Raw genomic sequence first — 26583 nt, 5'->3', positions numbered from 1 at the left:
TAAAATAAATATTTAAATTTTATTTAAACAAGAAAATGGAAAAAACAAGGAAAAAAATTATGAATAAAAAAACATAAACTCTTTGCTGGTTTCCCAGCAATGTGCTTGGAGAGGACAAATTAACGGACTCCAGGCACTGCCCAGGTTGTCCACCACCTGGCGCTGGATTGGGTCTGACCTGGTTTGGACTGCAGGTCCTGTGGAGGGTCCTCTTCACACTGCGTGGGAGAAGAGAAGGACAAGCCATGAGTGACTCTGCCATGGCTGCAAGAACGGTCAGGACGCCATAAATGGAAGGTCATGACCAAGTGCTGACTTATCTCTGCCTACCCTTGAGCATCGCATTCTTCACACTGTCCCTCTGGCAACAGAGGAACAGCCTATCTCCCATGCTCAATTTAAGAAGCTCCACTTGAGGGACCTCATCCCCTGCTCATTACCTTTTGTCCTACCAAAGCCAGCATCTTGTGTACTCTCAATCCCACCCCTTGGTCATGGCCCCTGAGGATCAGAGACAGCAAGTGACATCCCATGTCTCATGTCAGGAGTTGCTGAATTGAGAGGGATGGTGGGCAGGGCACTCCACCTTGAGACCAGCTGATGCATGTTGTGCTCTGGTGGGAAACTTGTTCCCATATTCCCCTGACCAATGGTCTTTAATAATAATAATACAAAGATTGATGTTGTGGTCATGAGGCACAGCTCAGGTTCTAAACCAACAGGCCCTGTGGATGGCCTGAACCAGGTTTGACTCCTCCAGATGGTCAACAGAGTCATCTTCACACTATGAGGGAAGAGATAAGGACATGCCATGAATGGCACCTCCATGGGTGCCAAAAGGGTCAGGGAAGCACAACAGAAGTTTATGAGAATGTGTTGATTTCTCTCTGCCTGCCCGTGAGGGTCTCCTCCTGCACACTGCCTTTGTGGCAAGAGAGGAACAGGCTGTCCCCCATGCCCAACTTGAGAGGCTTCATTTGGCCCCGCCGATCCCGTGGCTCATCCCCTTGTGTTCTCACTAGCCCTGTGTCCTGTGTGCTTTCACTCCCACCACTCAGATGTATCCCCTGAGGCCTGGGGAGTTGATAAGACGTCCCAGATCCCATGGCAAGTGCTAACTGAGTCAGCGGCTATGATAGCAAGGGCACTGACCTGGTGGCCTTCTGGTCCAGGACCTGTTGGTGGCGGGTGATGTGTCCGCCATTCCCCAGGATGTTGGCCAACACACAGGGTTCCCTGTGCATCTGAAGAGGCACCTGGAGATCCCCAGTCCTCTTTTCCCAGCTGGCCCTCTGAACGATGTTAACTGGCCCTGTATTGAGTCTGGCCTGGTTTGGATTCCAGGTCCCATGGAGGGTCCTCTTCACACTGCGTGGGAGAAGAGAAGGACATGCCGTGAGTGGCTCCTCCATGGCTGGAAGAAGGGTCAGGACACCATAAATGGAGGTTCAGGAGCACGTGTTGACTTCTCTCTGCCTACCGTGAGGGTCTTATGCCTTATACTGTCCCTCGGGCAACAGAGGAACAGCCTATCTCCCATGCTCAATTTAAGAAGCTCCACTTGAGGGCGCTCATCCCCTGATCATTACCTTTGTGCTACCATAGCCTGTGTCTTGGGTTCTCTCAATCCCACCCCTTGGTCATGGCCCCTGAGGATCAGAGACAGCAAGTGAAATCCCATGTCTCATGGCAGGGGTTGCTGAATCAAGAGGGATGGTGAACAAGGCACTGACCTTGAGACCAGCTGCCACACTTGCTGTTCTGGTGGGAACCTCGTTCTCATGTTCCCCGGGCAAGTGGTCTTGCAAATAAATTCAAAGATTGTAGTTGTGGCAACCAGGCACAGCTCAGGTTCTAAACCAACAGGCCCTGTGGATGGCCTGAACCAGGTTTGACTCCTCCAGGTGGTCAACAGAGTCATCTTCACACTATGAGGGAAGAGATGAGGACATGCCATGAATGGCTCCTCCATGGGTGCCAAAAGGGTCAGGGCAACACAACAGAAGTTTATTGAGAATGTGTTGATTTCTCTCTGCCTGCCCGTCAGCGTCTCCTCCTGCACACTGCCCTTGTGGCAAGAGAGGAACAGCCTGTCACCCATGCCGAACTTGAAAGGCTTCATTTGGCTCCGCCCATCCCATGGCTCATCCCCTTGTGTTCTCAATATCCCTGTGTCCTGTGTGCTTTCACTCCCACCACTCAGATGTATCCCCTAAGGCCCGGGGAATTGATAAGACATCGCAGATCCCATGGCAAGTGCTAACTGACTCTGCAGTGATGTTGGCAAGGGCACTGACCTGGTGGCCATCTGGTCCAGGACCTGTTGGTGGCGGGTGATGTATCCACCATTCCCCAGGATGTTGGCCAACACACAGGGTTCCCTGTGCATCTGAAGAGGGACCTGGAGATCCCCAGTCCTCTTTCCCCAGCTGGCCCTCTGAAAGATGTTAACTGGCCCTGTATTGAGTCTGGCCTGGTTTGGATTCCAGGTCCCATGGAGGGTCCTCTTCACACTGCGTGGGAGAAGAGAAGGACATGCCGTGAGTGGCTCCTCCATGGCTGGAAGAAGGGTCAGGACACCATAAATGGAGGTTCAGGAGCACGTGTTGACTTCTCTCTGCCTACCGTGAGGGTCTTATGCCTAATACTGTCCCTCGGGCAACAGAGGAACAGCCTATCTCCCATGCTCAATTTAAGAAGCTCCACTTGAGGGTGCTCATCCCCTGATCATTACCTTTGTGCTACCATAGCCTGCGTCTTGGGTTCTCTCAATCCCACCCCTTGGTCATGGCCCCTGAGGATCAGAGACAGCAAGTGACATCCCATGTCTCATGGCAGGGGTTGCTGAATCAAGAGGGATGGTGAACAAGGCACTGACCTTGAGACCAGCTGCCACACTTGCTGTTCTGGTGGGAACCTCGTTCTCATGTTCCCCGGGCAAGTGATCTTGCAAACAAATTCAAAGACTGTAGTTGTGGCCACCAGGCACAGCTCAGGTTCTAAACCAACAGGCCCTGTGGATGGCCTGAACCAGGTTTGACTCCTCCAGGTGGTCAAAAGAGTCATCGTCACACTATGAGGGAAGAGATAAGGACATGCCATGAATGGCTCCTCCATGGGTGCCAAAAGGGTCAGGGCAGCACAACAGAAGGTTATGAGTATGTGTTGATTTCTCTCTGCCTGCCCGTGAGGGTCTCCTCCTGCACACTGCCCTTGTGGCAAGAGAGGAACAGCCTGTCACCCATGCCCAACTTGAGAGGCTTCATTTGGCTCCGCCCATCCCATGGCTCATCCCCTTGTGTTCTCAATAGCCCTGCGTCCTGTGTGCTTTCACTCCCACCACTCAGATGTATCCCCTGAGGCCTGGGGAGTTGATAAGACATCGCAGATCCCATGGCAAGTGCTAACTGACTCTGCAGTGATGTTGGCAAGGGCACTGACCTGGTGGCCATCTGGTCCAGGACCTGTTGGTGGCGGGTGATGTATCCGCCATTCCCCAGGATGTTGGCCAACACACAGGGTTCCCTGTGCATCTGAAGAGGCACCTGGTGATCCTCGGTCCTCTTTCTGCAGCTGGCCCTCTGGAGGTTCTTTACTGGTCTCCTCTCCTCCGCATCCGTTCCAATGTTTTCATCACCCTGTTTAGCAGTAGGAAACACATGTGCTCTTTGGGTTCACCCTAGGTTTCTCAATAACAGATCTGTCTGGGAGTCAGGATGAAGACCTACACTCTGGAATTCCTGAGTGATCGTAGGGGTTGTCAAGCTGGTTTTGATTCCCGGACGCCCCATCGATGTCTTGGCACCTAAGAGTGAAGCTCTATGCCCCCATCTCACCTGCAGTCTCCTCTGGGCACTGCTGTTGCTGTGGTCCACAGGTCTTGTGGTCACAGGGATGGTGTAGAAGTCGTAATCATCCAGTTCTGGGCCCCTCTTCCGGGTGGAGGTCTGTAAAGAGAAGACCATCATATAGGCTGGGAGGACAGGAGACATCAACTTCATGATTCTGGGTGAAGCCATGAGGTGGGTGCCCCTCCTGCTCTCCGGACCCCACGCAGCCATGACCTGGAAGGGGGCATGACAGGTCCACCAGGTGTCCATCCCCAACCACCTGACCTTGCCAAGTGCCTGTCCCTGCGCATGTCACCCCCCACCCCCCACTCTGGGACTGGGAGGTCTCAGGCTGTCTGGGCAGGACCACCAGGGAGACTTGGCCTGAGCTCCTGGACAGGACCCTGGGTTACCCGGTGGGTCCTCCTGGTACAAGGCCAGAGGTTTCGAGGGCAGGAGCTGAGCCAGCGCCTGCAGCGTCGGAGGAGGCTGTCCCCATGGGGTCTCCTGAGGCCACGGCCTCTGCCCACAGGTAGACAACAGGAGAACATCTTGTTCTCTCAAGCACCTCTTTCCGACTGAGCCGTTAGGGGCTGTGTCTAGAATGTAGGTGCCTGGATACCGGGGTTCCAAGTTCTGTTAGGCTCCTTCTCCAAGGAAGTGAGGTCACACCCTGGTCCCTTTCCTTGGTCCCCTCCATGAATGCAATCTCCCCCCGTGCTCCTCTGTGGGGTGACCACCCTCCTCTGCTCCCTGTCATCTCCCTCCCTGCACTGTGTCACCCTCACAACCCTCCACACTGCTCCCTACGGCATGGGGACATCAGGAGGAAACTGAGGGCTCAGAGTCTGGTTCAGACCCGACTCTCCTCCTCCCAGTTCTGTGCTCCTGCAAGTGCTGGTGCCTCTCAGCACCTCCCCCTCCCCCTCCTGCTCAAGGGACATTCCAGCTTCTCCTGCCCAGGGCCACCAATGGGTGATGTGTGATAATTCCTCTTACAGTTGAGGCTGGGCTCACCTGTGCTATTGCAGGGGCTGAGAAGGGGAAGGACGGCCTGTGGGGTGGAGGCAGCAGGGACCCACCTCTACTCAGGGCTGAGCTCACAGGTGTGGTCTTGGGAAAGTCACAAACCCCTTGACTTCATTTCTCAGTCCACATCCAGGGTGGCTCGAAAGTCAGAGAAAAGCAGCCTTGTTCCCCTTGGGTGTAAACCTCCAAAGGCATCCCATTCTCGTTAGCATTTCCTCCATGCTTCCACAAGGTGTGTCCTCTCCCTGGGCCCCCGAAGGTGGTGTGGTGCTCTGCCATGCTCTGTGCCACCCCAAGCGCTCAGTTCCCCAAACCACCAAACCTGTTTCTGCTGACCAGGTCCCCAAGCGAGTGGAACATATCGTTCAGGGCCTAGGCACCGCGGGGCACTGGTGGAGAACCGAGGGTGACACACTTCTCCTAGCCCAATCAGAGAAGGGGAAACTGAGGCCTTCTCTCCAGGAGCCTCTTCCCCTCTGGGCTTCGCCCACCTTTCAGTGCCCAGCATGGGGACAGGCCTCCAGCTCCCTCTTCTCCTGGATGCCCTCGCATGCCCTGGGGAGGCAGACCCCTGTGGGTTCTGTGACCCGACATCCTGCCATTTCCCCACCTCCAGCTGAATCATCCCCACAGCAGTGTTTGTGAGGTGGTTCCTCATTGCATTTCCCTAACGCCTGTTGATGTTAAATATGCTCTCATATGCTTGTGGTCCCTTTGCATCTCTTCTTTGCAGAAATGCCTGTTTATGTTTGCACCCGTTTTACATGTGGTTGTAGGTGCTTTTGTTGTTTACTGGTGGCAGGCTTCTATATATTCTGGATGAATTAAACACGGATCAGACATAGGAATTTCTCCCTTTCTGTAGGTTGTCTTTTGACTTTCTTGATTATGTCCTTTGATGCACAGTTTTTTGTTATTGCCAAACTTCTAATAAACACTTCTTTATTATAAGTATTATTTGTTTTTCATATCATACCTCCCACTCCTCCCCCTTACTGATCACCAGCATTATAATCTAAATTTATTTTGACATTTCCCCCCCATTATTCATCTTTATTCCATATGTTTTACTCATCTGCTGACAAGGTAGATAAAAGGAGCATCAGACCCAAGGTTTTCACAATCACACAGTCACACTGTGAAAGCTATATCATTATACAGTCATCTTCAAGAAGCATGGCTACTGGAACACAGCTGTACATTTTCAGGCCATTCCCTCCCTCCAGCCTCTCCACTAATCGTGACTAACAGGTGATATCTATTTAATGCCTAAGTATAACCTCCCGGATGACCTCTCGACTCTGTTTGGAATCTCTCAGCCATTGACACTTTATTTTGTCTCATTTCACTCTTCCCCCTTTTGTTCGAGAAGGTTTTCTCAATCCCTTGATGTTCAGCTCATTCTAGGATTTCTGTCCCACGTTGCTAGGTAGGTCCACACCCCTGGGAGTCATGTCCCACGCCAAGAGGGGGAGGGTGGTGAGTTTCCTTGTTGTGTTGGCTGGAGAGAGAGGCCACTTCGAGCAACAAAGAGGTTCTCTTGGGGTGACTCTTAGGCCTAATTTTAAATAGGCATGACCTATCTTCTGTGGGGTTAAGTTTCATGTGAACAAACCCCAAGACTGGGGGCTCAGCCTATAGCTTTGGTTGTCCACGCTGCTTGTGAGAATATCAAGAATTCAACTTGGGGAAGTTGAACTTTCCCCCTTCCTCACCATTCCCCGAAGCGGACTTTGCAAATACTTTTTTCTTCACTGTCCAATCACTCTGGAATTTATCGGGGCATCACTCTGGACAAACCAACAAAATCTCATGCTCTACTCAAGGTTCCATGTCCTTACGGTGTTCAATTAAGCTGTCGACATAAGTCATATTAGGAAATGCACTAGTCAAAGTACAAGTTTTGTACCAAATAAGCATTTTTTGCTTTAGTCTCACACAGAAGTTGAAATTTTAAATATTAACTACCATCTGTTTTCAGCACCCTGCAGTAATGACATTCCTCTGTTCCTCCTCGTGCCAAAACAGTTTTTAAACTTGTACATTTCGTCACTGTCATTATACACTCTAGGCATTCCTAGATTACACCATCTCAGCCTTTATCGTCTATCTTTCTTCCTGATTTCATTTATGTCCCCAGCCCTCCTCCCTCTATCATTCTCACATTCAGCTTCATTCAGTGTTTTAACATAATTGTATTACAGTTAGGTAGTATTGTGCTATCCATTTCTGTGTTTTTACATTCAGTCCTGTTGCACAATCGGTATCCCTTCAGCTCCAATTACCCAAGATCTTACCCTATTTCTATCTCCCGATGGTCTCTGTTACCAACGAAATTCTGCAAGTTTATTCACTAAAGTCAGTTCATATCAGTGACACCATACAGTATTTGTTCTTTGGTTTCTGGCTAATCTCATGCAGCATAATGTCCTCAAGGTCCATCCATGTTGTTACATACTTCATAACTTTATTCTGTCTTACAGCTGCATAATATTCCATCGTATGTATATACCACAGTTTGTTTAGCCACTCGTCTGTTGATGGATGTTTTGGCTGTGTCCATCTCTTCGCAATTGTAAATAAGGCTGCTATAAACATTGGTGTGCAAATGTCTGTGTCCTTGCCCTCGTGTCCTCTGAGTAGATACCTCAGAGCAATGGTATTGCCGGGTCATATTGCAATTCTGTCTTGAGCTTTTTGAGGAACCACCAAACTGCCTTCCACAGAGGTTTTACCTTTAGACATTCCCACCAACAATGGATGAGTGTGCCGCTTTCTCCACATCCTCTCCAGCACTTGTCATTTTCTGTTTTATCGATAATGTCCGTGCTGGTGGGTGTGAGATGGTATCTCAATTTGGTTTTGATTTTCATTTCTCTAATAGCCAGGAAAGTTGAGCATGTCTTTGTTGCTTCCTATGAAACAGAGCTCGAAGGATATTAAGGAATGATGAGAAAGAGAGAGAGAGAGTGAAAGAAAGAAAGAGACAAACAGATGGGATCAGGGGGTCTGAAGCTTAAGTTTAGCAAACAACAGACAACTTTATCCTGAACCAGATCCTGGTTATATACTGCAGGGTAACAAAAGGCCTGCCTGCTTTTCCTAAGGAAACAAAATACTTAACTTTCTTCATACTTAACTAACCGTTTGGGGGTAAACGAACATTCTGTTCCTCCCAGACTGTTCCAAACAAAGCAAGTAACAATCTCCTCAGTTTCTTGCCCACCCAGGGAAATCCAGCTGCTCTCAACAAATTCTGCAGGTCCTATTTTAACGCTTTGGCTCCTACATCTCTTCATGTCCCTTTGGCCATTTGTATTTCCTCTTCTAAGAAGTGTCTGTTCAAGTCCTTTGCCCATTTTGTTCAAGTCCTTTGCCCATACTAGGCCTTTATCTGATCTATCATTTCCAAATATTGTTTCCCATTGTGTAGGCTGTCTTTCTACTTTCTTGACAAAGTTCTTTGATGTGCACAAGTGTTTTATTTTGAGGAGTTCCTCTCTCTCTCTCTCTCTCTCTCTCTCTCTCTTTCTTCAATGCTCTTGCTTTGGGTGTAAGTTCTAGGAAACCGCCACTTATTATAAGATTTATAAGATATTTCTCTACATTTTCTTCTAACAGTTTTATAGTCTTACATCTAATATTTAGGTCTTTGATCCATTTTGGGTTAATTTCTGTATAGGCTGTGAGATATGGGTCCTCTTTCATTCTTTTGCATGTGGATATTCAGTTCTCTAGGCACCATTTATTGAAGAGACTGTTCTGTCCCAGGTCAGTTGGCTTTACTGGATGCACAGAAGTTTTTAATTTTCATATAACCCGTTTTATTTTGTTCCTCATGCTGTTGGTGTCATATTTAAAAATTACTGGCAAGTCCATGTCCATGAAATGCTTCTGCTCCATTTTAATTGAAGAGATTTTCAAGGTTCAGCAATTACATTTAGCTTCTTTTTTCACCTTGAGTTGTAGTTTGCATATGGCTGTGGTGGGGCCAACTCCATCTTGTCCCATGTACACTCCACGTCTCCCTCCACCTTTTCTTGACGAGACTGTTTTTTGGCCACTCAAGTAGCAATGGATATTCTGAGTTGCCCTACATCAACTAAAGAAGTTGAATCAGCAATCAAGATTCTTTTACCACAGAAAGCTTCTGATCTCAAACCTTCTTCTGGATACGGGAGACGTACACACCCACCCCAGGACCCACGTGAGATGTGGGTGCATTCACAGGTGGGACCCAGCGTGGAGTGAGGAGAGGAACCCCAGCAGCTCTGATGGGGCAGGCCTGGGGGCAGCCTGCTTTCAGGGCTTTCCTCAAGGGAGCTCAGGGGCTGGGGGGACGCGGGTGTCAGGCCACTGACTCAGTGTCCAGCAGCTCGGCCCCAGAAGGAAGAGAGAGAAGGAGAAAGCAGGTTCTGCTCTCAGGGAGCTCATGGTTGGGTGGAAACACATACACAGTCCACCCAGGAAGTGACCTTAGCATCTCCCCCGAGGGAAGCCCCCACCTGGTGGCAAACAGGGCCCGGAAGTAGATGTTCTTCTCCACTTGCAGATGAGAAAATTGAGGCTCAATTCACAGCCAGGCACCTGCAGCCAGATCCCAAACCTCCATGAGCCTCATCTTCCATCCCTGACGCTTCTCCAGTGGGAACAGTGACTGACGTGGTGTGCACTGAGGATCAATGGGGAGCACCCCCGGAGTGAGGGGCCGCAGGCACTTCCTCAAGTAGAGGAAGTGCAGTGCCTGCGGCCCTCCCAGGCCATGTTCTCAATCACCCCAGGGAGAGTGGACTGCCTGGTCCTCCACATCGGGGTCGCCCAAGGCAAGAGCAAGGTCACGCGTCACTCCCCCGTCCCTTCCAGCAACTGCTCCCTGCAGGAACCCCAGCAGCAGCCAGCAGCCCACGCCCTGCTCATGGATGATAATTAGAGGCTCCAAACCTGAAATTCCCTGGAGTCAGCAGAGGTCAGTGAGGGGGTGTGGGAGGGACGTTCTCACGGTGTTCCCCAGGCCTGTTGCAGGCCAGACTTTGGAGCACCTCCCTCGGGCCTTATGTGCATACCCTCTGCCTGGTGGGCTGGGAGGCTGGTACCAGGAGCTCTGAATCCCCAAGAGGGCACTCCCAGATACCCTCTTCCCACAGCCACTCCAGACACTCCTATAAAATATACACCTAGTCAAATGCAGGACAGCTCATCCACATGCACAGATTCTGTTCCCAGAGCCAGAAAGTTGAGGTGAATAGTAAGATACCCCAGGCCCTGGAGAGTTGTAGTGAAATAGAAGAGAATGCTGGAACAACCGGCACACTAGGCCCATAAGGAAGTATGGCTAAAGGTGCTTCTAAAGCTGCTTCAGAATCAGGAGCTGAGGCTGCAGATGTTTGTAGCTCTGGATTTGGGGCGATAGAAGATGTCTCTGTGGACCCGGCACCGGAACTGGCTCTGACCCTCAGGTTGCTGCTGGAGCTGCCACTGACCACCCTGGTGGAAGTGCCACAGGAGTTGGTTTCTGACCCGGGTTTATCACTGATGTTGCTTTAGCTCGGGAACTGACCTGAAGGAGGGTCTACCTCTGGGGCAGGTGCTGACTATGTGCCAGCAACGGCTTTCACTCGGGAGCTGGGTCTCAGCTGAACTTGGTTCTACCTTGTAGCTGATGTTGTCACAATCCTGAGATTTGCTGCCTCCAGCCCAGAAATTGGTGCTGTATGTTGTCCTTGTGTGCGAGAGGTGCTGCTGGAGTTGCAGGAAGTCTCTTTTTCTTGAGCTGACCCTAGCTGAAGCTCAGGAGTTAGAGCTAAAGCTCCTGCCTGAGCTGGCTTTGGCTCTTGAGTTGGCTCTATCTGAGATCTTTGTGCTAAGGTTGAGCTGGAATTTTCTGCAGGACTGGGGCTGGTGCTTGGCTGCTGCTGGTTCTAGGTTTACAGGTGGTACTACAGCTGGTCAAGGAGTCAGTTAAAGCTCTGAACATCACACTGGCTCCAGCTTTGGAGTTGCCATTGCCACAGGAGAAACGTTCACCCACATGACAACCTCCTAGGACAAAAGTGTCCCACTAGATTTGAGTAGTGCAAGCCAAAACTCCACCCCAAGATGCCTTGTTATACAGATGTCTACCCTATGATGTGTCTGAGCTTCCCCTTAGCTCTTGGTCCAACAGTGGTTCGCTGCATCTCCACCCCATTATCCTCCTTTTGGTTCACTGTTATCCACCCCATCCTCCTGACCCTCTGGCTTGCCTTCCACTCAATCTTGAGGCTTGGAAAATGAGGAGATTTGGAGAGAGCAGAGCAGAATGACATAGTCACAAGAAGCAGAGTCCAGAAGCCAGTGACCTTTGAAGATGCAGAAGGGAAATGCCTCCTGGGGAGCTTCATGAAACAGGGAGCCAGGAGAAGAAGCTAGCAGATGATGCCATGTTTGCCATGTGCCCTTCCAGATGAGAGAGGAACTCTGACTGTGTTCACCATGTGCCCTTCCACTTGAGACAGAAACCCTGAACTTCATCAGCCTTCTTGAACCAAGGTATCTTTCCCTGGGTTCCTTAGATTGGACATTTCTATACACTTGGTTTAATTGGGACATTTCCAGACCTGACACAGGGCAGAGTGAGGACAGCCGAGTGACCACTCAGCCCAGCTCTGCCGTGGTAGCCACCTCCCCAAAACACAAATAGCCCTTGGCTACAGAGCAAGCCTGGAATTACAAGGCAAAGGCCCCTGCCTAAATTCTTTCTGAGAGTGTGGCTGGAGTGGACGTGTGTGCATTGGCCGGGCAGGTGACGGGTAAGGGTCTGGGCACAGGTGGCAGAAGATTGGTGAAGTAACAGCCAACTTCCAGTGGAACAACAGCAAATCGGGGTAGGGTTTAGGGAGAGTTCGAGGTTCACTGCCCTCTCAGAGCCCCAGTTCCCAGGCAGGCTCACCGGCCCTTCCCACAGCCAGCTCAGATCCGGCCTCCCTGATCCTTGCCCCCTCCCGGCCCGATCCCCTGCACCAGGCGGAGGCTGCTGGCAGCCACAGATGGTTCACATGAGAACATCTCCAGCTCTCCTGCCCTCTCACAGCTGATTTTAAACAAAGCTCAGTGTTCCCATCTCATGGAAAACGTGCTTCTGCCTTTAACAAACACGTAGATAAGCTATTACTGTCACTGCACCGGCATAAACTATTCCAACCCGCCCAGCCATGCTCTGCCTTCTCCTATTTGCAAATTGTTTCATTTGTGGGGCATGTCTGTCCTGCACCAGGCCTGGGGCTGGGGACATGATGACAAAAAAGACAACCCTTCCTCCCACAGGATGGGGTGGGGATGGGAGTCCAGGGGACAGACGCCAGGAGATGGGAGTCCAGGAGACGGAGGCCAGGGGATGGGAGTCCAGGGGACGGAGGCCAGGGGACGGGAGTCCAGGGGACGGAGTCAGGGGACGGGACAGCAGGGCACGGGAGTCCAGGGGACAGAGGCCAGGGGATGGGAGTCCAGGGGACAGAGGCCAGGGGATGGGAGTCCAGGGGACAGAGGCCAGGGGACAGGAGAGGAGGGGATGGGCGTCCAGGGGACGGAGGCCAGGGAATGGGAGAACAGGGCATGGAGGCCAGGGGATGGGAGAACAGGGCATGGAGGCCAGGGGACGGGAGTCCAGGGATCGGAGTCCACGGGATGGGAGTCCAGGGGACAGAGGCCAGGGGACAGGAGAACAGGAGACAGGAGGCCAAGGGATGGAGAGCAGGGGATGAGAGAGCACGGGATGGGAGTCCAGGAGATGGGGGCCATCCCGTAGACATGCAGTGCAGCCCTGTCAGATGAATGCCCAGTGACGTGTGACAACTTAAGACGCAGAAGAGGAGGGCGAGTTGCGTGGAGGCAACGGGTGCCCAGAAGGTGCCACAGTGATAGTTAAAAAGCGGCCACGAAAGCTGTCTCTCTATGAGGGAACTTGGGGGCAGGGGAGGCCAGAAGTTATGATAATTATCTGTAGCAGCTCATAAGACAGGGAGATGACCCACGTCTAACATTTAAAACCAGGCTTAGCTAAGGCAGATGAGGAGGCCCCCGCTGTGCCCAGGACCGGTCCCCACGTCTGTTTCTCCGTGGAGCCCCAGGTCTGGGGTGGCCTGCTCGGGCCGCACATCCAGAGCCTGGCAGTGCCCATCAGACCGCGGCCTCACTACATGCCTGTGGGAGGAGGAAGGAGGGAGGAGGGAAGATGCTTTCGGGGACAGGTAGGCTGGGGTCCTGCAGCCACTGTGTGCTCCATGGGGCAGCCCCAGCCCGTGGACATGGCCTCGCCCATGAGCAGTGCCAGGAGTGTGCCCTGGACCTCAGTGCCAGCCTCAGCAGCCCTTGGGAAGGGCACGGCCTGCCCAGGACCCTCAGAGACAGAGACGCCGAGTGATCAGGGACCTCCCGCCAGCCCCTCCTGATGGGCACGAAGAACTGTGCCCGCACAGGACACCGTCTCCCCTGTTAGACGCAGACCGTGACACTGCCCGCTCCCCGCAGTGGGCGGCTGGGATGTAGCATCCCCGGCTCCCAGCTAAGCTACCACACCAGGCAGGAGCGGTTTTATTTCCCCAGGGGAAGCCTATGTTTCCTTCTCACTTCAGGCAGGGCTGCAGTGAGGACTCCTGCCCAAGCCCGGCACTCTGAGAGGCCATCCGGATACTGAGGGATGGACACCCACGGGCAGCTGCCGGCAAAGTGGCCAAGCTTCCAGCTGCCCTGTGGAGCTGACGTCCAGCGCCTGCATCCCGCCACCCGGCCCGGCCCTCCGTCGGCCTTAGAGAGATGGACGTGAAGGGACCCCGAGTGGCGGAGCGCAGGAAGACCCACCCAAGCCCGCCTGGGCCATAGTTCACAGACCTGCACCCTCCTGTAGGGGGGCGGCCACTGCTTGCCACATCAGCTCCCTGCTCCAGCCAGGGCCAAGGCAGCATCACCCTGAGAGCGGAGCAACCCATATGCCCTCTCCTCTCCGTCCCCGAAACCGGGGTCCCCCTGCCCCTGTGGCCCTGGGAGAGCAAAGAACGGGGTCGTCAGAGGGTAGGGCACGGGGACTGAGCCAGCATAGGCTCTCCGGTCGCTTTTTAAGGCCGTACCCCACAGGAAAGGTGAACACGCATCTGCCACCAGCTCTGAAAAGCAAAGTGAAACAACCGCCCTGCAGAGATGTCCCTTCCAGGGAGGCAGGTTGGAATTCTGCACCCCAAAACCTAACCCAGCAGTTCCACACGAAGGAATCTAAAGAACCCCCGAGAAGTCAGGAAGGCAAGGGCGCACAGGACGCGCAGGCAGGCAGGGTCACGGACGGTGCTGGGAAACCCGGGCTTCCCCAAGGCCCCGGGAGTCGACCGACTGCGTGAACAGTGCAGTCCCACTGCGGAGGTGGCCCGAAAAGGCGCCGTGGGAAGCCGAGCTTTACGAGTCCCTGTGATGAGGAAGGCAGAGGATGTATTGCTAGGTGAAAAAACATGACTGCAAAAAGTATGTAAATACTCTGTAATCACACACACACCCGCCCTCGCCCCCAGGCACATGCACACTCACCCACACACACTGGGAAAAAGCCAAAACATGCACGGGAGTAAACTCCAGGCAGTGAAATAATGTGTTCTTTTTTTCTGGTTTTCCTCTAATTTAATGCAATGTGGAATAACAACCACTGTTAAAATTGTGAAGAAATGTTACTAAGAACTTCAAAAAGCTGCCCCTGCAGTGAGGCAAGGCGTCTGCGTCATGGACAGCAGGTGGGGATGAGGGGCACTCACCCATCTTCGGCCACTCGTGGTGTCCAGGCCGCTGGTCCCATGTAGACCTGGACCCCTGGCAGTGCCTCCTCCCCCTGGGTGAGCAGCTACCCCAGCACACCACCCTCTTCTTCCCAGAAAAGAGCTTCCTGGAGGTGTGGTGGGGGTGGGGAGTGTGCCCAGGGGCCCAGGCCTGCAGGCAGGGTGGGGAGTGTGCCCGGGGCCCAGGCCTGCAGGCAGGGTGGGGAGTGTGCCCGGGGCCCAGGCCTGTAGATGGGGGGGGAGTGTGCCCAGGGCCCAGGCCTGCAGGCAGGGTGGGGAGTGTGCTCGGGGCCCAGGCCTGCAGGCAGGGTGGGGAGTGTGCCCGGGGCCCAGGCCTGTAGGTGGGGGGGGAGTGTGCCCGGGGCCCAGGCCTGTAGGTGGGGGGGGAGTGTGCCCAGGGGCCCAGGCCTGCAGGCAGGGTCGGGGGGGGGGGGGGAGTGTGCCCGGAGCCCAGGCCTGCAGGCGGTGGGTGGGGGGGAGTGTGCCCAGAGCCCAGGCCTGCAGGCAGGGTGGGGAGTGTGCCCGGGGCCCAGGCCTGTAGGTGGGGGGGGAGTGTGCCCAGGGCCCAGGCCTGCAGGCAGGGTGGGGAGTGTGCCCGGGGCCCAGGCCTGTAGGTGGGGGGGGAGTGTGCCCGGGGGCCCAGGCCTGCAGGCGGTGGGTGGGGGGGAGTGTGCCCGGAGCCCAGGCCTGCAGGCAGGGGCTGCAGAGGCTCTGCCCAGCCAGGACAGAGTGTGGAGTCGCTGCAATTCTCGTTTTAGGGATTTTTTTCTTAGACCAAATGAAACTGAAAAGTGAGATCAGAGCTGCTTGGCTCTGTGTGGGGATTCAATTAAAAGGCCAATAAAAGACACTTCCTGATTCCATTTATGGAATTTATGATTGGGGAAACCTGCCCACAGCATTTACCACACACATCAATCTTTCAAAAATGGAAAAGAAGCTTTTTTATCTTTTGGCCAATTACTTAGCAGTAAATTTGAAACATTTAAGACATATTTAACTGCTTTTCATTTTTAATGACTTCTAATTGGCATATAAACCCCAAGCCCTCCCTCTCACGTTTGTCGCAGCTGTTGGAAGCTGCAGTGGGATGGAAGGCTTGTGCCCACAGCATCTGCAGAGCTGTGCCCTCGTCCCGGTACCTCTGGGAAATGCACACCAGAATTCCTGCCACCAGAAGCCCATGGTGTGACGGTCTCTCTCCCCAGCTGCTCCTTCTGTTTCCTGTCTTCACGCCCGTATTCCTGTTACACTGATTTTCCAAAATTCCAACCTACACACAAAAACCATGCCCGATGACAATGCGAACCAAGACAATAATGTAACTATTTCAGAAAAGACATTTCTAATGCAAATCCTTTTTTTGAATTATAAGTGTACGGAGTGGGCACTTCTCCCCTAAGCACTATCCGTTTCACGAGCACTTTTTATGGCTTTGTGACAAGCAGGTTGAAACACGTGGAGCCATGGCCGTGAAACACAACAGGGCACTGGGAGCTGATGCTCGAGCAGACAAAGACTGGGGCATAATCCAAGCTTTGTTCACTTGACCGTGTCAGAGACTCTGAGCCACACGCCTCCCACTTCTCCCCGCGCCCTTTGCTTCCCCACTGCAGCTCTGCTGAAATGAACCCTGTCGGTGGCAGGAGCTCCTGGACCCATGCTTGTCGCCGTCCTGCCTTCCCTAACCCCTGCCCACCCCTGGGCCGCCCCTCGGCCCCTCCTCCCTCCCTGGTCTGGCTCCCATGTGCTTCCCACCAGGACGCTGAGGGACCCCGGGGACAGCGTGCAGCTGCCTCAGGACGCACAATCCGGGAACCTGGACTTCCATTTGTCCTGTACGGAAGGACCCATCGAGGACGTGGCCCAGCAAAGCAAGAGGGACACCATCGAGGAGGAAGACATGGATTTATGATGACGAAAACTGGCCCAGGGTGTGGCGAAAAGAAGCCCCAGGGTGCCGCCTGAAGGAAGGGGGTGGGGGCTGGTCTACACGACACTGGGAGGGCAGGGGACTGACCCCAAGGACAAAGTGGAATGTGTTCAACGGAGGAGCTGTCGGTTCTGAAGAAGGAATATGTCCCGTCTGTCAAAAATAAGATGAAGGAAAAGTTTTCAAGCAATAAAAATGCGAAGCAAGGAAACTGTGCTCTAAATGTAAATAAACGAATGCAAGGCGCGGTTTTCTGCCATTTGTCCTTTGAGCAGCACAGATTTGGTGACTGGGGTCACAGTTCCTTTTCTGTGGCTTCTGCAGCAACTAATTTTTTAAAATGTTACCCTGAACGCAAATTCTTGATTTTTATTTTATTGTGAACACAAAAGAAGCACAGAGGACTCAATTACAATGACAGAACAGAGTACAGGTGCTATAAGCCCAAATTATTTTGCATAGTTGGAAGCTGATATTTTTGCCTAAAAGTGATGAAACAAAAAATAAAATTTTAAATACCTTAAAGTTTTAAGGGAACCAGTACAATAACTAAAAATAATATAACTTAAGAACCTCAGTGGCAGCTTTGGGGGATGGGAGAGAGGTAGAAAAACTGAGTGAACCCCTCATCAACTGGGAAGTTTTGTCCAGTTACTCACTGAGGACCCCGAAATCCTGACTCATGCCTGGTGTATGGCAGGCACTCAGGGAAGTGAACGGAACCGAACCTCATCACCGAGTCAGGGACAGGGACGCCCATCGTTCCTGGGCTGAGGGCGGGCTCCGAGGGGCCGCCCAGGGGTGGGGGACCGTGGGATACCTTTGCCTTCCACTCCACATCGCGCTGCCTGATTCTCTTAAACCAGTGCATGTTACCATTTCTAAAATAATAAGGTGAAACCATTCTAACACGCGGACTCACACTGATGAGGGAAGAGCGTCATCTTTAACGCTGGAAGGTGACGCTTTCCTAATGCCCTGCAGAGTGTGCAGTCCGGCCGGTGGGCTGCATCTCCCGCCCAGGAGGGTTCCTCCAGGCTGCGGCGGCCTGTCCCTGGGCAGGGGGGCCTGTGCTGCCGGCAGGGCAGGCGGGGTCTAGAACATGCCTCCCGGACCCACTTCTGCTTCCACACTAGTTTGGGAAGTTCTACATATCCCCCACTCCCCACGACAGGCTAGAAGACACTGGAAATGCCGTCGAAGGACTGAGAAGCTCCACAGGAGAGAAGGCGATTTTAGCTGCTTCCTTCTCCGCCCACTCTATTCACAAGTGTCACTAATTCAGACTCCCTTTCCTTTGCACACTCCGTGTTAGCAAGGTTTAGACTGCCCCCCCGCACATGCGTATGTGCATGCGTGCACACACACACACACACACACACACACACTCCTGCTTCCTTGTGATGGGCAGGGCTGAGATCCAAATCCCAGACGTGGCTATAAGTCACTGACATTCAATCAGCTACTGCTATAATTTCAAGTAAGGTTTTTCCCATCCCAGTTTGTTTTTCTCCAGGAAACAGAGGGCTAACCACATGTTCACTAGGATGGAGGAGGAACTTACCTGCAAGGGTCACTGGAAGGGTGGAAGGCATCCCACTGGCCGGCACTGCTCCTGGGTCTGCAGGGAGGCAGGAAATGGCCAGGGGAGGACTGCGGCTTCTGCGACCAGCTGACCTCAGATACCACAGACTGGCTGCCAAGATGTCTTTCTCCCCCTGAGATCTTTCTTAGTGGCAGGAATTTCCTTACACGTCAGGGGAAATGCCTGAGGCCACCCATGGGGTAACTTCAGTAGGAGGATACCATTTACAACTGCTTAGGATACGAGGCGAGAGAAGGACGGCTCTCCCTGGCTTCAGCCACAACTGGCTTCCTGTCCCTGTGTGCCCAGCAGAGGGGTGCAGCGGTGGCCTGGGGCCCAAAGGACATGCACGGTGGCTCTGCGGCCCGCGGGGAGGGGCCGGGGCTGCGGGACCAGAGTCTCTCCCTGCCTCAACTGCTTCGGTGACGCAATGGGGCAACCAGGCTGAACGAGGATGGATAAAACATCCCCCACCCCCGCAGCCAAGGACCGCCTGCACCCCCGCCCCTTTTCCTCTCCAAACTCTCCTGCACTTTCTGCTCAATGGAGAAGTCATTCTGTCGGGGGGCGGGGGGGGGGGCCTTGGGGCCTCGGCAGGGCTGCCCCGCTTCAGCCTCACACGCTGCCTGGAACTCCAAGGGACAAGGCGGCTCCCTCCCTCGGCAGCCAGCCCTCCCTGGCCCTGCACACCACACACCAGCCTCAGCGCTGCAAATCTCTGTAAATGGGATCAGCCACCTGACGTAAACAAAGTGTCCAGGAGGCGACCTCAGGGCCATCTTCCCCGGGGTGGGGCTCCGGCCCCTGCCCAGGCTGAGCCACTGCCCCCCCCTCACCAATGCCAATGATCGAGCCAAGGGAAAGTTCCAGATAGGAGAAAGAGGTCCTGCCCGTACATGTGCATGCTGAGGAGGGTGTGTGGGTGTGCCGGGTAGAAGCTCAGGGCATGGTGGGCAGGGAGGGGCCTGCGCCCCACCCCGGACAGCAGAGCCACACCCAGGCGGAGGCTCGGGGCTTCCCCAGGCCTGGCGTGGGTCTCTCACCCATGCCCGCAGGGGCTGCCAGCGGCTGCTGTACCACGTGACCCCTGCAGGGACAGACAGATGGCGCCGAGGGGCAGACCCGGGACGACTGGGCATCGCGGACGCTTGTGGGGTCTGGACTTTCCCAGTAAGAGCTGGCGGGGACTCAGACTGTACACCACCCACTCCCCTCCATCCGTGGAAACAACCTGCTTCCTGCTCCTTCCACAGACCACCGTGAAATCAGCCCCCCACCTCGCTGCACCCCTGGAGACGCGAGAAGCACGAGTAAGAAGACAGACTGGAAGCCGCCCTCTCGGGGCGCCCTCACCGCCTCTGCACGCCTTCCCCTCCATCCTTTTCAGACACTCATCGAGCACCTACTGTATGCCATGTGACGCAGGGTGAGACCCCCACCCTTCTTCAGAAAGTTCCAGGTGAAGGGCATTTGCCAATCCCCCAGGGCGTTGGTGAAGTGGGGACCCCACGACAGACCTGCTTCCCCGCCCAGGAGCACCTCACCTGAGTGGGGCAGAAAGTTCACCAAGACGCAGGAACGGAAGGGGCCAGGGGAGGAGGGAGGGAGCCGCGAGGACAGCCACCCCACCCCAACGCAGAACCGCCCACAGCCCGCTCACCAGTAGAAGTAATAGGCCAAGGCCACGGCCACCAGCACGGCACACACCCCCGAGAACAGGCAGGCCGAGTAGCTGGCCAGCATGTTTGGGTCCAGTCCCGGAGCTTTTAGTGGTCAGTGAGGAGGGGACGGTGGGAGGGCCGTGTGCACTCCAGCCAGGAGGATGAGGCTGAGAATGCAAACGCAGCAGATTGGCAGCCTGCTCAGCGGGGTGGGCGCCCTCCAGCCAGGAGGTCAGCTCCAGCAGGCTAGGGGAAGCTGCAGGTGCCCCTGCCCGCCCCGCTGAGCGCCCAGCCCCTAATCCAATAAGCAGCTCAGGGCCGAGGAGCTGCCCGGCACAGGCAGTCAGGGGTGTGGGCCGGGGGCGTAGCAGGCACGTCACCGGGGCGCTGAGCCTGGGCTGAAGGCTGAGAGCTGCACTCCCCTTTCCTCCCTGAGGCGGCCCTGACCCTGGGGGTCTCGGCACTGGGTGGGGCGAGGTAGGCACTGTGCTCAGGGCTTGGCAGGGACGCTCTGTAAAGCCCCGGGGTGATGAGAGGCCCCTGCACTCAGTGGTGGGGTCCCAGGACCCCTGTTCAGCAGCCCGGGGGCGGTTCCGCGCTCAGACCGCTTCCATGAGCGCGTGCTCAGGCCCGGCCGTGCAGGGGCGCCCCGTGTGCAGAGCTGGGGGTAACGGCTCTGTTCCCCTGCTCTCCAGGCCGCCTCAAGGTGTGCTCAACTTGACACGGTCCGCCTCGCAGTCTCCCAGGCCAGAAACTTCGGAACCTGCAAGGGTTGCGGTTCCTGGGGCTGAGCAAGGGACAGGCCACACTGGTTAGAAGAGGTGGCAGGGGGCCCAGGGCCAGGAGCTCACTGCGGAGGGGCCACCACAGGCCAGCAGGCATGGGGAGGTGACTGCATCTCCAGGCCGGCTGGAGGCCACTCCAGCCAGGGCATTTCCTCAAAGTGACCAAGTTGCGTAGGGACAAGATGAAGGACAAGATTCGGGCATTCTCCCTGGCACTGGACGCAAAACACCCCGTTCCCCAGCACTTCAGCCCAGCCGCTGCCCAGCCCGGGCGGCCTGGCACAGCCAAGAACCTTCTGCTGCCTCAAACGCAGCCGGACCCGCCCCTGGGCATGGAAGGAGGGTATCTGAGACCCCAAACATGATATCGCCTCCCGAAGATGCCCCGCTGCTTCCTCTCAGAGCCCGTGAAGATGCAGACACAGCAGAGACCCCACAGCCTCCCCTCGGCCCCGGGATGACCCCTCCCCATCACACCACAGCCTGGTGACCGACTCAACCACCGCTGGGCAGCACCTGGGTTGGGGGGTCAGGTGCAGGCTCGGGGGACGCGGGGTGGGGGGTCAGGTGCTGGGGTCATTTACAGAGCTGAGCTCTGCAGGAAGAATATCTGTGAACTCAAGAGTCTCCACCTCTCCTCTTCTGGCAGGGTCTTCTATCCCAAAGAGCAGCAGGAACTAAACCTCTTTCCCTAGTTAGGATATGAGATATTAAAAGTGAACAAATTTGTGGAAATGAGGCAAACTTCCATTTAATCATGTTAGAAGTTTACATGCCCCAAGAAACCCAAGAAGGAGAGAGACAGACAGAAGGTATGTGTGGGGGGAGGGGAGAGCGGAGGCTTCAGCTCTCCTACCAGACAACAATGAGCACGTGACCCCTCCCCCTTCCTCTCCATGGGGGCCCACGCCCCATGCATGGCCACGGGCCCTGCTTACACAACCAGGCCTGTGTCTCCGTTTTAGCAAATGACCAGAGGCCAGGACACACCTACTCTGTGCTGCTTTCCTCCTGACGCTGACTGAAGTAAGCACGGCAGTGCCTAGGGGAAGGTATGGCCGGTGCAATGCCTGGGCCCTGACTGTCTAAACTGGCTGCTAGTGATTGCCTTAGGGTGGCCGATAAATGTAAGGGAGGTCTCCCAGAGACTTCTGGAAAAGTTTTTGCCCCTGTTCAAAGGCTGCAAAAAGAAACTCTACTTTTCTGTTGGATTTATCTGTGTAACAATGTGATAGCTGCAGCGATGGCAGCCATTGTGCAATCATGAGGAGACTGAAGCCAACAGCCAAAAACAGAGGGTGACCGGGGAAGATGGAAAGAATCTGTAAGCGTGATGACATCATAAGGGCTGAGGAGTGCCGCCACGGAAGGGTTTACCTTTGGGATTGCTATTTCGTGATACTAGCAGGCCTTCTGACCTACGTTCTGGCCAGGATTTGGGTACTTTCAGCTGCAAGCTGCAAGCTTTGATTGGACTATTTTGGATTTATGTCCATCAGGGAGACTACCTTCTCATCTAAACTTTTCTGGCATTTCCCAAAATACAGACAGTACCTGCATGTGCTGGTTTGAAAGGATGTATGTACCCTAGAAAAGCCATGTTTTAATCCTAATCCCATTTTGTAAAGGCAGTCGCTTCTTCTAATCCCTATTCAGCACTGTATGTGTGAAACTGTAATTAGATCATCTCCCTGGAAATGTGACTTAATCAAGAGTGGTTGTTAAACTGGATTAGGTAGATGCATGTCTCCACCCATTTGGGTGGGTCTTGTTTAGTTTCTGGAGTCCTATAAAAGAGGAAACATTTTGAAGAATGAGAGATTCAGAGAGAGCAGAGCAGAACAACATAGCCACGAGAAGCAGAGTCCACCAGCCAGCGACCTTTGGAGATAAAGAAGGAAAACTCCTCCTGGGAGCTTCATGAAACAGGAAGCCAGGAGAGAAAGCTAGCAGGTGATGCCGTGTTCGCCATGTGCCCTTCCAGCTGAGAGAGAAACTGTGACTGTGTTCACCATGTGCCTTCTCATTTGAGAGAGAAACCCTGAACTTCACTGGCCTTCTTGAACCAAGGTATCTTTCCCTGGATGCCTTTGATTGGACATTTCTATAGACTTGTTTTAATTGGACATTTTCTCGGCCTCAGAACTGTAAACTAGCACTCATTAAATCCCCCTTTTAAAAGCCACTCCGTTTCTGGTGTATTGCAGCTAGCAAACTAGAACACTGAGGGTGATACCCTTTGATGACAAGAAGCCAGGACTCTCTCTTATCATCACTCCTCCAACTAATCTCCTGGCCTGGGTTTCCCTCACGGGCTCGATGGAGTGTCGGGGCATGAGACCGCAGGGTCATCATGGCCCCACCCCCGGGACCTGGGGGCAGCAGTATTCATTCATCTTAAAGTAAATGTGGCTACAACATGGAACCGTTGGTAAAAAGCACATTGATTAAAAAATAAAACCAGAGATTTCTCTGCAGAAAGATACTTGGGTTCGAGCACCCCAAAGACTCAATGTACTTTGCATTTGTCTTTTTTTTTCTGCTTACGGGGATGGAACAACCTTGTCATGTCAAGATTTTGGCAACCAGTATGAGCCTGTCCAAGGGAAGGAAGCCGGTGGAGACGTGCAGACGAGGGGAAGCCCCGCGTGCAGGGGCGGGGGTCCCGCTGCAGGAGCCCCGAGGGGCACAGCTGGGCTCCAGGAAGAGTGAGACAAAGCTGCGCCCTGGGGCCTGGCAGGAGACCACACAGCACCCCCCAGAAGCCCATACGGGCTCATCTGCCCAAGGCCCAACATCTCCACAAGGTCCCTGTGTGGTGGGTATCACGGGGCCTTTGGGGAGGGACCAAGCCTGGACAGTGGGCAGACAGAGGCCCTATGTGGGCATCTCTGAGTGGAGGCACTCTGAGTGTTGCCTGGGTTTTAGGAGGACTCTTCTCGGGGCTGCAGCCACCAGAATGACTGCCACTCCCCCACAGGCTGGCGGACCGCTGGGCGAGGGAGGCCAAGGCGGTAACGGTGCCTGCCGCAGCCCATTTCCCCCACATGGACCCCCGGGAGCACGCTGGTCCCAGGACCAGCCCTGGGGGCTGCACGTGCCATCTTAAGGCTCCTAGACAGGCCACCCCACATCCTATCCCTGGCCGCCTGCCACTCAGCGAGAGGGGCTGGAGGGACAGACCCCCACGTCCCGCTGGCTCTGGCCCACAACCCTGTGACAGTGAGGCACGGGGGTCAGCCTGGCCAGGCGGCGGCACCTGCTGTTCTGCCCTGTGGACTCGGGTCACCAGCACGCCGCATCTGCGGTAGGCGAAGGGGAGAGGCCTGCACAGGGAGTGACTTCAATTCAATGAGCTGGGGGTTTAATAGGAGGTCAGAAGAGAGCTCAGCAGCTCAGGCCCAGACGTTGGGGGAGACAGAGTGGATTCACCCAGGGAAAGCCCTGGAACCCAGAAGCCGGGAGGGGAGCCCAGCAGACGCTGCTGTCATGCGCCTGCCCACGTGGCACGGAAAGCCAGAAGACAGCCAGCTGCCTTCCTCCAAGGAACTGCAAATTCGTAACTAAATAAATCCCCTTATTAAGAGCCTGCCCATGCCTGGTTGTCGCATTCCAGCAGCTTCAGCAGACCGAAACAGTCCTAAACCCAGAGCAGCCGGGGAAGTGCTGAGCAAGGGATTCGGGGTCTAAGGGCCGCGGCGGCCCCCCAGCCAATGGTGTCCCCCCCCCCGGCCGTGCTCCCTGCCCTGCACGCAGCCCACCTCTCCCTGTGGGGTGGCAGGACATGGCAGGTGCTGGTGGGATGTGCACCCACCCTGACCGCTGCCCGTGGCCACTGCTCGCTCCGAGCCTCTGCCAGGACAGGCTCAGGCAGGGATTCGTTCTGCTTTGCGAGCCCCACACGTCCTGGCTCTTCCATTCCCCGGATTCCTCAGGCCGGCTGGGGTGGCTGGCCGTCAGCAGGCGGCACTGCAGACCCCCACTGTGGATCCTCACCGCGGACCCCCTCCCACCCCCCTCAGCCCCCGCCCGCGGTTTAGGGTTTGACAGCAGTACCCACATTCAGTCCCCACTTGGGCTCCCGCTGTGCTGCTGTGGAGCAAACCAGCCACACCCCAGGAGAGCGGGCAGGGACAGTGCTGGCTTTCGTCCTGTCCTGCAGGCTCGGCGGGCCATCCACATTGGCCCAGGCCTCCCCTCTAGGTGGGGTCCCCTGCACGGCCTGCCCAGAGGGGTCGACCTTCGGGGCCCAGGAAATGGGGCTGGGCCTTCAGGCAGCTTCCAAGAAGCTCGAGTTGGGCCCACCCTGCTGGGTCTCCATGGCTGGAAGGGGCAGCCTTGCTTCCCTGTCTCTCCTGCCCAGAGTCTGTGTCCTGCAGGGGAGGGACACTGTCCCTCCTTGAGCCTGGGGAGCTGCTGCCAGGCTCTAGTCCCGCAGCCCGGGATCAGGGGTCAGGGGTCAGGTGGCTGCGGCAGAAGCTACCAGGCCAAGGTGGCTGCCGGAGTCTGTGAATTCACAAGCAGGAGCTGTGGGGGTGGGGGCTCCCAGGGTGGAGGGGCCTCAGGCCTGGGGGCATGGCACAGGCGCCAACCTCGGGGGCAGCAAGGGAGCTCGGGTGGGGCCGGCTCGGAAGAGCTGCTGGGCCAGGTGCCGAGACCAGAGGCGGCCAGAGCAGGGTGACGCCCTAGAGCCCCTGCAGCACGGGAGGTGGGGGGGGCACAAGCCCAGCGGTGAGGCCAGAACAGACTTGCCCTCCCATGGGCTGCGGGGGGTCCTGTGTCCTGGGGGCTTCGCCACGTCTACCACGGCTCCTGGATTCATGGGGGCAAGGGCGTGGCAACCCAGCAGGATGGCCACAGGGCAGAATCAGCGGCCGGGAAGTTGGGCAGCGGCTGCTTCTGCTGGCTGCCCCGTCCCATGAGCGCCCGTATGGGGCTTGCCTCGAGCACGGCCTCCCACCAGGCCCAGTGCCCATCCACCGCGTGCCAGGACACGGCCCAACCTCCAACCGCCCATCGCCACAGGCTGCCGCGTCTCATCCCGGTCCTGGCGCTCACTTCCCACGTGTCCTCTGCTGGCAGTTGAGAGCTGCTGCCGACGGCGAGGCCCGGCTCCACCTCACCAACAAGCAGACACTGCCACGCGGGTGTGTGCGGGTGCCAGGCCCGTGCGGGCAGGGGACACCAGCCGAGAGGCTCCTGCCCTCCTCGGGAGACAGCGGGTGAGCTGTGCAGTGGACGCCCGCTGGGCCCTGCCCTCCAGAGTCTCAGGTCGTAGATGGAGATGGGCCCAGACCGGTGACACAAGCACTCAAGCCCCGGCCACCCCTCCTGCGAGCTGGTGCGGTACTTACTCCCAGACACAGCGTGCCAGGCAGACCCCGCCCTCCTGGGCACGGAGGCCCAAGATGCTGTGACGCAGACTCATGCCCCTCCCCACCAGAGCGCGCCCTCACTGGCCCCCACCCCTGGGTGTCTGGGTGCCACTGCCCACTCACCAGCCCTGGCAGCCCCTCCTCAGGCTCCTTTGCATGTGAATCACCCCCTTTCCCTTGACACCCGCTGCCTGGGGTCCCAGTGGCCCAGGGCTGCGGGCTCCACTGCGTGCAGAGACCAGGCCCTCCCAAGGTCCCAGCGCCACCGGGCTCTGTAGGGCCCCTGCCTCCCACTTCCCAGTTGCTCTCAGGGTCTCTCCTCCCCCTTCCCTGCTTCCCCGCCCTCCACGCCGTTCCTGGGAATCGCTGCCAGGTTCCTGCAGCCTGTGCCCCGCACACCTCCACGCGGCCGCACAGGGACAGGTTTGCTCAAGCTGAGGAATACAACATACCAGCAGACGGGCTGGCTTTATAAAGGGGATTTATTAAGTTACAGGTTTACAGTTCTAAGGCCACAAAAATGTCCAAACTGAGGCATGCAGAGAAAGATACCCTGATTCAACAAAGGCTGATGGGTCCAAACACCCCCCCAAG

General features: G+C 55.5%; 1 protein-coding gene across 1 annotated transcript; it reads right to left on the bottom strand.

The window, feature by feature from the left end:
* LOC143647756 (uncharacterized) lies at positions 1-25436 on the bottom strand. Its single transcript, XM_077117515.1, has 12 exons — positions 25197-25436; positions 24675-24854; positions 24429-24583; positions 23804-23916; positions 19829-20340; positions 3837-3947; positions 3442-3638; positions 2879-3073; positions 2298-2513; positions 1734-1928; positions 1153-1368; positions 1-218 (listed from the first exon to the last, which is right to left on the bottom strand). Exons 1-12 carry the CDS (start codon positions 25434-25436, stop codon positions 20-22), a joined length of 2529 nt encoding a protein of 842 aa, XP_076973630.1. The 3' UTR covers positions 1-19.
* Between the last annotated feature and the right edge of the window lie 1147 nt (positions 25437-26583).

This window comes from Tamandua tetradactyla, chromosome 10 (assembly GCF_023851605.1).
Source record: "Tamandua tetradactyla isolate mTamTet1 chromosome 10, mTamTet1.pri, whole genome shotgun sequence".
NCBI classification, from domain to species: domain Eukaryota; kingdom Metazoa; phylum Chordata; class Mammalia; order Pilosa; family Myrmecophagidae; genus Tamandua; species Tamandua tetradactyla.
The sequence above is the reverse complement of the archived record's forward strand: the minus strand, read 5'-3'. Positions and strand labels throughout refer to the sequence as shown.